Source organism: Maylandia zebra, linkage group LG9, assembly GCF_041146795.1.
Source record: "Maylandia zebra isolate NMK-2024a linkage group LG9, Mzebra_GT3a, whole genome shotgun sequence".
In the NCBI taxonomy this organism is placed as follows: Eukaryota; Metazoa; Chordata; class Actinopteri; order Cichliformes; family Cichlidae; genus Maylandia; species Maylandia zebra.
In genome coordinates this window covers 21,387,222-21,397,303 of record NC_135175.1, presented here as the reverse complement: position 1 = coordinate 21,397,303, position 10,082 = coordinate 21,387,222, and the positions used below count along the sequence as shown (strand labels likewise).

General features: G+C 37.9%; 1 protein-coding gene across 1 annotated transcript; it reads right to left on the bottom strand.

The window, feature by feature from the left end:
- Nucleotides 1-5,447: 5,447 nt before the first annotated feature.
- Nucleotides 5,448-7,149, bottom strand: LOC111501677 (uncharacterized). Its single transcript, XM_023155501.3, has 6 exons — nt 7,051-7,149; nt 6,857-6,970; nt 6,376-6,520; nt 6,134-6,282; nt 5,913-6,052; nt 5,448-5,799 (listed from the first exon to the last, which is right to left on the bottom strand). Exons 1-6 carry the CDS (start codon nt 7,092-7,094, stop codon nt 5,648-5,650), a joined length of 744 nt encoding a protein of 247 aa, XP_023011269.3. The 5' UTR covers nt 7,095-7,149; the 3' UTR covers nt 5,448-5,647.
- Between the last annotated feature and the right edge of the window lie 2,933 nt (nt 7,150-10,082).

Sequence of the window (10,082 nt, the reverse complement as noted above, 5' to 3'; positions counted from 1 at the left end):
GCTACACAGCTTTGAATGAGGCCTTTAACCCTTTCAAGCATAGTGGTTACTACAGTGGACAGCTATTCAAAGGCTGTTTTCTCGTATTTGTGTCAGTGTTGATGGTGTACTTGCACATAAACTACTACGTTGGACACTCATGTGCCACTCCATACCCTGCCACCCACTTTTCAGGCAGTGTAAGTGCACAAACCATTTCTTATTTAATTAAAATTGAAATTTCTCTAACTGCTTAGAAGTTAAAAAAAAATCTTTTTTTCATACCTAAAGATGAATAAAAATACTGAGGTTGTCATAATTCATGCATGAAAGAGTTAAATGGTTGTTACAATTACCAGCTGTTGCCGTTTACTCCTACAAACTTCTTTTCTTTTGGTAAACTGGGTAAATATCTTCGTTTTCATATATACAGATAAATGTTAAGTGACGGCAAAAATTTGGACGCTATCTTGAGAAAATGGAAATGATCGTCATGTTCAAATGTGTAACATTTCACTGAAAACAAGTGCACACTGATATATGAAACTTAAAGTTTATTTGTACTTTTTAAATATGACATATAACTGATTAAAACATATGAAAATGTTTCTCCTTCATGTATATTAATGTGTTGCATATAAGCTCTATGGTGTATGTCATTTGCTATGAAACCACAGCCTGCACAGAACTCATCCCTAGAGCAGTAACATAACACACCCATATATGATCTGCATGGGATATAAAGAAGTTAAAAATAATTAAGTGCTGTAAAGTATGCACTGTATAGAGTATATGCTCTAAATCAGGGGTGTCAAACACAAGGCCCGTGGGCCAAATTTCAAATGCAGCCCACTGAATGGCTTTGGAAAAGATAAAAGAGGGTGTAAAGTCTGGACTTTTAACTGTATTTTCATAAATTTTACAGCATTTCCTACTGATAAAGGCCTCTCCCATGGCCATACACTAAGGTATTTAAATAATAGATAAACAATTACACGGCATAAAGATAACAGTTTTTTCACTTTCTGCTATAGAAGTTTGTTTTTTTACAATGGGTCCACAGTTTTTGTTAAGTAACAAAAACTTTTTTATGTTTTATAATTGCAGGGCAGTCTGGGCAATCTGCAGCCAGAACCTTTTTGCAAAATTTACACATTTATTTTTACAATTTAAGCCCAAAAGAGTCATGCTGACAGATTTTTTTCATTTGCTTTCAGGAACATTTATTTATCATGTAGAAAAACTGAGATCTACAGCTGATATTTTCCTTCTTTTCTTTTATTAACATATCTCAGGGATTTTGTGTGTATTTACATTTCTTTACACTGATAGAAATGTAAATGATATAGTGATATAGTAAAAGTATGTTCTCTAACGTTACAAGCCTTGTATTTTTTAAATGTAAAAAAAAAAAGGATGCTTAAAATAAAATAAATGAATTTTTAGCTCATATCTTAAATCAGAAATAATATTTTATAAAACCTTGATTTTGGAGTAGCAACATTTATATGGTGTTAACACTGAACAAACAGCTGTGATCATGTATGGTCTATTTCACAATAAATATGTCAATATTAAGAAAACTACATTTGGCTTTGGAGTGTAAGTTTGCACTAATACAAAACAAACATAAATATATATTCAGTCATTTGTTATACATAATAGTCTTATGCTGCTCAGCGAAATATCTTTTTCTGCTTCTTAGCGATCTCCATCGGTTCCATGGCTTCAGGATCGACACCTTCATAGAGTGGCTGTTTGATGTGTCTCCAGACCACCAAACCAACCCGAATCACAAACAGCACACAGGCTGCAGCCAGCAGCACAGCTGAGAGAAGAAAATCAAATCAGTACAGCTTTTGCACGTGACACACGGTGACACAGAGCTCATTTTGTGGGTGTATTTATCTAAAAAGTTTAGTGTGGATGCAGGGATTTATGTGAAGTCTTACCAATGAAGACGCCATTGCGACTGGGTGATTCAGCATCATAGTTTTTGTCAAGGTTTCCAGACAGCGCCCAGATCACAACGGGGTAGGTAATGCAGACGTACCGCACATGCTTGTCGAGGACAAGATTCTCTAAAACAAACCTATGAAACACAAAACGCGTCGCTTTAGCATCTCAATTTTAATATGTTAGATTCTAACATATATTAATATGTTAGAAGCCTAAGAGTTCAGCCAATTCTACTCCAGTCATATGGATAAAGATCATACAAGGTCAAAGGCCATAAGTTTTAGCTTTCATTGGATCATCTCCAAATTTTAAATATACTAATCATTGGGGGAAATAAGCGCGGTCTTTATTTGAACTCTTTCAAACATTATTGTTTTAAACAAACATTATTTGACAAATATTACAAAAAGATTAATATACTACATTAGCTTTCCATACTGATGCATAAAGCATCTGAGTTTTAGTGTAGCCGTTGCCCTTCAAAGGGAATTGGAGGGAACTGAGCTCTCTCAATGCTCTCGTTTGGGTTTTTTGGGGTTTTTAAGAAGCACACTCACCATCCAAGCAACAAAATAGTCAAAAGAGAGTATGAGAGTGTGGCAGCATCGTCTTGGGACATGTCTGTTTCATAAGCCAGTACAATGGTCAGGTTGAGGAGGGTTGCAACAGTTGTCCAAGTCGTGTATATCATGACACCATTCTGGACCTGCAAACAGATTTTTTCATGGAGTCCAAGCAAACATTATATTAATAATGTCTGACCACAACAGGCTAATGTAACTTGATCTACATGCAAGATTAAAAGCTTAGCTTACAGTTAATAATGCACACTTACCAACACCCGGAGGAGCCACAGGTCTGCTTTGTGGTATTTGTTGAGCCAAGCTCCATAAACGTGAATCCCATGGCAGATGAAGCATATCATGGAGTAGTTAGTGCAGATGATGAGGATGAGAAACACCAGTGCAGGAATCATCAGTCTTTTTTAAGGATAGATACAGCAGAAAAACACATTTAATGAATCTGTTGAACAGCTTTCATTTACATCTTTCACAGCCATGCATCACTGCAGGCTTAACTCACACACGACACTCAAAGACTCTTACTCTCTGTCCCAAACCAGCAGCCAACCAATATTGACGCCCATGTTGAGACACCAGCTAATAAAGAATCCATAAGGCAGTACTGCAGGAGTGCAGTAAACATATCCATATCCATTCCTAGAAGATAAAAAGTTGATCAACAAATCTGTGGGAACAGTTTTTCAGTGGGTTTTAAAAATAGACTGAAGAGACCTGGATTATATCTTATATCTGTGCTTTAAAAATAACACTGTAGTTTTAAAGAAGAAAATAAAAAGAAGTGGACACAACTTTCTGAAAAGACCCGCAACAATGTAGATGATCATGAAGATCAGCCAGATGTAGATGAGGGTCCAGATGAAAAATGTCCATCCTGAAGGCGTAAGCTGGGTGTCAAACAAAGCTGAGACATTGGCTTGGGTGGTGTGAAAAGGACCTTTGTGGAGAAAAAGGTTCAATTTTAGGGAAAGTTGACTGTTCGCGGTGTGTTTTCACATCCTTCACATCCAGTGTGTGAATGTGTGTGTGAATGGGTGGATGACTGGATGTGTAAAGTGCTTTGGGGTCCTTAGGGACTAGTAAAGCGCTATACAAATACAGGCCATTTACCATCCTCTACACGAATATCAAAGATGCTGAACACAACTGACAAACGGCTAACAAAGTTTCAACTTACTAACTCCAACTACAGCCAGCCCATTAAACACCAAGCTCACTACAAAGGCAGCTAAAGACATGAGTACTGCAGCGATACGTCCTGGGTTGTGTTTTCCCATCACGGTCCTCTTATTCTAAGATGGGAAGAAAAAACATTTTATAAAACAAAAGCAGGAACAGGAAGAAGTGGCAATCGATCACTTTCACACAGTTAACACAGAAGCCACTTAATATATCTTTAGACATTTATCAGAAGCTCTTTTTACAACTTTTATCAAAGTTTGCCACCATAAAAAACAAAACTACACCAAGAAAATTGACTCTTCTTAAGAGAGGGCCAGATAGTAATTTTTAAATTAATTTTTTTAATTCCTGTGTGCATTATCCACACGACATACATGTTTAGTCCGGTCTACTAAAACAGCGTCCACATGATGAGATTAATAAGACTTACCTGGCTTTGCTCCATGTTGTGTAAGCCGTGTGAAGATCAAGAGTAACTGCAGAGGACACGGGACCGACTTTTATATAGAGCGACTAGTTGTGCAAGAAGGTTTATGACTCTTCAAGACATCACGTGCATCTCTTATCCTCTTTACATTTCTGAAACAATCAATCATAAAACGCTGATAAATATATCTACTCATATATTAAATAATTTTGAAAGCACTTATATACAAGTATGTGTTTAATGAATTACAGTTTACAGCATGATTTTATTATGTTATTACTTCCTATTTGTCTCAGCCCTCCTTCATTACAAAAATTACTTTTATACTGTATAACTCGGAGTTTGAAGGTCCTTCATCGGGTGGCGTGGCATGATAGTAATCCCTGGTTATGTATAAGGTCATATCTGATGATGAACACACTCTTGAAAACAGGGTTTGTGGAATATACAGGTAATTGCTTGCATAAGGAAATCAGTGGGTGGAGGTCTGTGGGTTTTTTTAATCAAAGCTTTTTATTGATCTGCAAAAACAAAAAAAAGAGCAAAGCCAAGATAAAAAGATAGATTTGATGAAATTGTACAGCTTTTTAAATCTAAGTAAAGAGCATAATCCACATATCTGTGTAAGTAGACAACAACAGATCTTGGAGGCAGCCACACAAATCCACCCAGCAACTAGATATAGATGCAGTCTGCCACCAGCAACTTGTGCTGTTTAGTGGAATTTGTTTAAAAATATACATTAAAAGATTATTAAGGTGTACAACCAACAGAGGCTGGCTCTGAAGACTTAAGACTGACGTGACAAAACCAGCGGACTCAGACTGGAGCAGAAAACACGCATAATCGTAAACTTTGAACACAACTGAGATTTGTTACCTTTGTGCATTTGTTGACTCCGTTCACGTTTTTATTCGCTTAAATGGTTTTATTCCCACAGCGCTCTAAATAGTAATGCATTTACTTACAAGTGCAGTGTGCTCTTAGTTTATGCAATAAAGATGATTTTTTTATGAGGCTGATCAACAATCAGCTCGAGAGCTCCATTCATTGTGTGTGTGTGTGTGTGTGTGTGTGTGTGTGTGTGTGTGTGTGTGTGTGTGTGCGTGTGTGTGTGTGTTTATTAAACATAACCATATGTGTTAAAATGACATTTTTTAAATCTTATCATCCATCCTTGTCATTATTAATGAATCTGAATTGCTTTGTCTTCTCTCTTATTGAACAGATGTGCTGTCTGTTAAATAACTCAAAAAAGACACCATTAAAGTCAGTGTTAACGTTTATTTTTACAGCTTATGAAAGAAAAGTAAATGAAAGCATAACTACATTTTTCATGTTTATGTGGTGAAATCAGAAATACACACTTTATTGCAGTTTATACTTTTTGACAGGTGTGAACCTTCAGCTTTATATATCACTTTATGAGGCTTGATGATATTCAGCTGAGGCTGGAGTCATTTACAATACAGCCCTGGTATCATACAGAAATCATACTGCAAATCTTTTCCTCGCTCTCTCACTTAAATATCTTTTTCTGCTTCTCTAAATTCTCCATCGGAGACATTTTGTCAGGGTTTACGTCTTCGTAAAGCGGCTTTTTCATTTGCCTCCAAATGACCAAACATATCCGAGTGGCACACAGGGCACAGGCTACACCCAGCAGGGCAGCTATAGTGGAAAGAAAATATCAGAGCGTGGCATCAGTGTGCATCCACATATGAAGTTATCATTTATAGTCAGTGCTATAGTGTCATTGAGACCGGTTGATGGTTTATCCTCACCGATAAAGATGTTGTTGCGGGTAGGAGCTGCGGTGTTGTAGTTTTTGGTGAACACCCCTGTCAGCGCCCAAATCACAGTGGGGTAAATGCTGAAGATGAATCTCACATATTTTTCAAGAATGGAGTTTTCCAGGATGAACCTGTGAGAGAGACGGCACCTTTTATTGATCCATTTTTTCTAAAGAAGTCGCCCTTGTTGTTTCCTCTGTTTGTCAACTTACCACGCTATCAGCACAATGGACAAAACAGAAAGAGCAAGAGTGGCGCCGTCAGCGTGGGACATGCTTGCATCATACGTCAGCACAATGGTCAGGTTAAGCAGGGAGGCAATAGTTGTCCACGTTGCATAGATGGCAATGCCGTTCTGAATCTGCAATGAAGACAAAGCAAAAGACAGAGATGCTGAGATTATAACCATGTACATGAAAAAAAAAGAAACGCAAACATCAGGTGCCATACTAACCAGCAGATGATGGAGCAACAGGTCTGTTCTGTGGTATTTGTTGAGCCAAGCTCCATAGTTATGCAGACCGTGGCAGGAGAAGTATATTACAGCGTAGTTAGTCAAAGCGATTAGGATGAGGAAAGCCAGCGCAGCAGGTGTGTACCTTGAGCAGGGATGAAAAACAGAATTTGACCACAATGAAAACAATTAACCTGCATGTTAGAAGCTGTGTTTACATGCTTCTTGCATGGACATACTTATTTTTCCCATTTATTGCATGATTTCAGGTCAATCTTATCTGCATATTTAGGCCAAGAGGGCCTGACAATGTGATTCAACACAGCTTCATTTGGTTACTCAGCTTAGGTGGACTAACCTAACTAATCAGCACTATATCCAGCCCTCATTTATACGCCCCCTTTTCTAATGCAGAAAGGAAAAACATTAATCAATACTATGGCTTTTTAATGATATCATTTAAAACTCTCATCACACTCACTTTCTGTCCCACAGGAGCAACCATCCAATATTGACGCCCAGATTTAAGCAAAAAGTTACAAAAAATCCGTGTGGCAAAACTGCAGGGCTGCAGTAGACATAACCATAGGCATTCCTGCAGAAAGAGGTAAATGTAGACTTCAACAAACATCATATAGGAGAAGAAAAAATTTGTCTCAAGAATAAAAAACTTACTTCCTAAAGATGCCTGCAAAGACATAGAGCACCCCTGAACCCATAAAGATGTAAATGATGGACCAGATGGTAAAAGTCCACCCTGAAGGCGTGATCTGGGTCACAAACTCATCTGAAATGTTCGCGGTGGTGGATAAAAATGGATCTGTGGCGCAGAAACACAGAAATCAGAGAGAGAGACAGAGTGCTCAAAGGTTACAACGTAATTCTAAAAGTATTAAAAGCCAGACTTACGTTTTCCTAACGCTGCCAGAGCAGACAACACAATGGTGACGATGTAGAAAATCACTGCCAGCACTATGGCAATGGCAAGAGTGATGTGGTGTTTTGCCATTTTTAGTAAGCCAGTTTCTATAAAACAGAAGAATTATAATTGAAGACAAATTATAACAAGTTTCTAAATTTCATATTAACAAGTTGCCATCAGTATTACATGTCACTAATCAGAAGAAGCCATGACGTACCGTTTAATGTCTTTTCTTGACTGAAAGCACTGGAAGACTGCTGTGTGGGGTGGGCTTTTCTTTTTTACATAAAACGAAGCTGGTTTTGTAACAGTGGAGCTTTTATAGCCCTGTAGCACGTGTACACGTTTGACATCCTCCACGTGTCCTCTGTTTTCGGCTGATTAACTGAACAAAAAAGGGGTAAAACAATCCTGTTGCCGAACTCACTCAGCTTTATAACCATCTTCCATAACTTTAAACATACATAAGAGCTGGACTTTGCCCCAGCAGTCGTGTTTAGTAACAAGTTTTTATCGCAGACTCGTATCAGCAGCAGGTGAGACCAGGGAATGAAGAGCCAAAGGATTATATCAGCTTTAAGCAACTTAACCCTCACAGTTATGAAATGTTGGGTAGCTGCCAGCTGGAGATCTATGTATCCCAATTCTAAAACTTCTACGGGTAAATGAGAAGAGCCAATGATATGTTTGCTAATGACAGGCAAAATAAATCAGCTAGGATTATATAGAGCTGGAGTGCACATGAAAACAGAAGGTCATGTATGATCACGCACATACACAGAAGGCCACACACACTCCACATCAGAGCAAGACTTTACTAGAAACACATGTAAAATGCTGCACTGAGTTAAAAGTTTATGATCACCTGTTTGGTCAATTTTCGTTTCTTTCAGCTGTTTTGTTTCTTATTTGAATCACGTGATCCAACAAAAGATATCTGTAATATATAAAGTTCCGGTCTTTAGGACATATTTTTATACATCTGTGGAGCATTTAAAGATAGTGGAAGTAGGTTAACTGCACTTTTTTCACACATTTCCATCTGGAAATTAATATCCAACATTGTTTTTTGGAGGATTCTTAAGGGGAAAAAAACAGACGAGACTGAGACTGAGCTTACTAAAAAGCACCACTGAACGACACAGGAAATAATTTCCGTTAGGGATCAATAAAGTATTCTGATTCTGATGATGTTAACATTTCAATAAGTATGTAATGTCGTATTTAAAGGCAGTTTGTTGTGGGGGTGTTACGTCCCTCTGCAGCTTCTAATCGTCTCAGTGTTTTCAGCTGGTGCTAATTGGCCACACCTAGTCAGGTGTGGATAAAAGCATACCTGAGGCAAGCTTTCCGGCAGTGCACTAGTCTTTGCCTTGGTGGCACCAGCCATTTTAGCCAACCTGGTTTTCCATTTTAGGATGAAACCTCTTCTCACCCACACTCTGTTATTCATCTCCTTTTTTTATGTTGCGGCTTTTGAGCCGGGTCGTAACAGGGGGTTTTACAGTTTTTACAAAAAAGCTTGTTTGCATGTTATCGATTCAAAACCTGCGATAATGTTCAGATTTATGTGCTGGATTTGTATTCAGATAAGCTTATATTTAGAAATGTAGGCTTTATAATGCATTTTTAAATGTATGCAAAAGTATTTAAATGTACATTTTTAAGAACTTGTATTAGGAAATTAAATTGTCTTGATATACAACACTGTGCAAGCATCTTGAGTGACTCATTTCTTAATATTTCGCTTCCAAGGAGCCAGATTTTGTTGTATTTTATCAACTTAATATATATTCATATGTCTGCTCTGTCACACATACACTCATTTCTGGTAATCAGATGGCATCTAAAAATCTTGGCTTTATCTCTGAATGAATATTTGGGTCATTCTTCTGTAAAACTCAGGCTGGAGGCTGTAGAGGAGCTTTTCTGTATCATGTTCTAAACAGCACAAGTTTTGATGCATGCAGTGACATTGACACGTAGTGAGCCACACAAATAGCATGTTGAATCTTTCACACACCGTGCAGTGTGTTTGTCGCCTCACCAGACCACAATGATGTGTGCAAAGTTACATTTTATCACACAAACTGTAATTTGCATAAATTCCTATGTGAGGCATTTAGTTCTAATCAGTAAGAGCACTGTCTCTAAGCATGTTTAAGAGGAGTGAGCTACAGCTTTCTCAGCACCACTGAGCAGACTCCCTGCTCCAAGTGGCAAAAATGAAAGTGAAACATTCAAAAGTGTAGATACGCTTCCCTCTTGTCAACTGACAAAATTCATTGTACCAAAAAGATTCCTGATATCCAGGCGTATGAGATGTCATCACTCACTGCACACATCAAGTCGGCTGTGACAGCAATTCATATGTTTTTAAAAAATCCCCATTGTTGTGCACACAGGGTGGGGTGATCTCTGAAGACATGATTCAAATGATTTTCTCCAGCTCTCCTGAGCAGCAGCTAATAGGTACTCAGCGCTTTAGGAAACTACTTTCTAAAGGTAAGTTTTTCTTTGGACATTTGCTGCTCTTTCATTCATTTTCAGTCCAGTTCTTGTACCTGAACATTTTCAAAGGACTCTTTTGTTTTTTATTAAGCCACTTAACTCTGACCTATGAATCATTTACGCATGTTTTGAAAGTACGAAACACAAGTGCTGAACCAGTGTTGTGTCCACACATAACAGCAAAACCCTAGAAGAATGACCGCCTATTCTTCAAAGAAAACTCAAGAATGAAGGTGGTCATACTAAATTATAACTTTGACGCTCATTAGAATTG

Excerpts from the sequence above, each read along its gene's own strand:
- LOC111501677 (XM_023155501.3), bottom strand. The coding sequence starts at position 7,094 with ATGGGTTCAGGGGTGCTCTATGTCTTTGCAGGCATCTTTAGGAA. Across the intron at positions 6,971-7,050 it reads TTTGCAGGCATCTTTAGGAA|GAATGCCTATGGTTATGTCT; the intron begins GTAAGTTTTTTA and ends CTCTTTCTGCAG. Across the intron at positions 5,800-5,912 it reads CCGCAACAACATCTTTATCG|CTGCCCTGCTGGGTGTAGCC; the intron begins GTGAGGATAAAC and ends TTTCCACTATAG.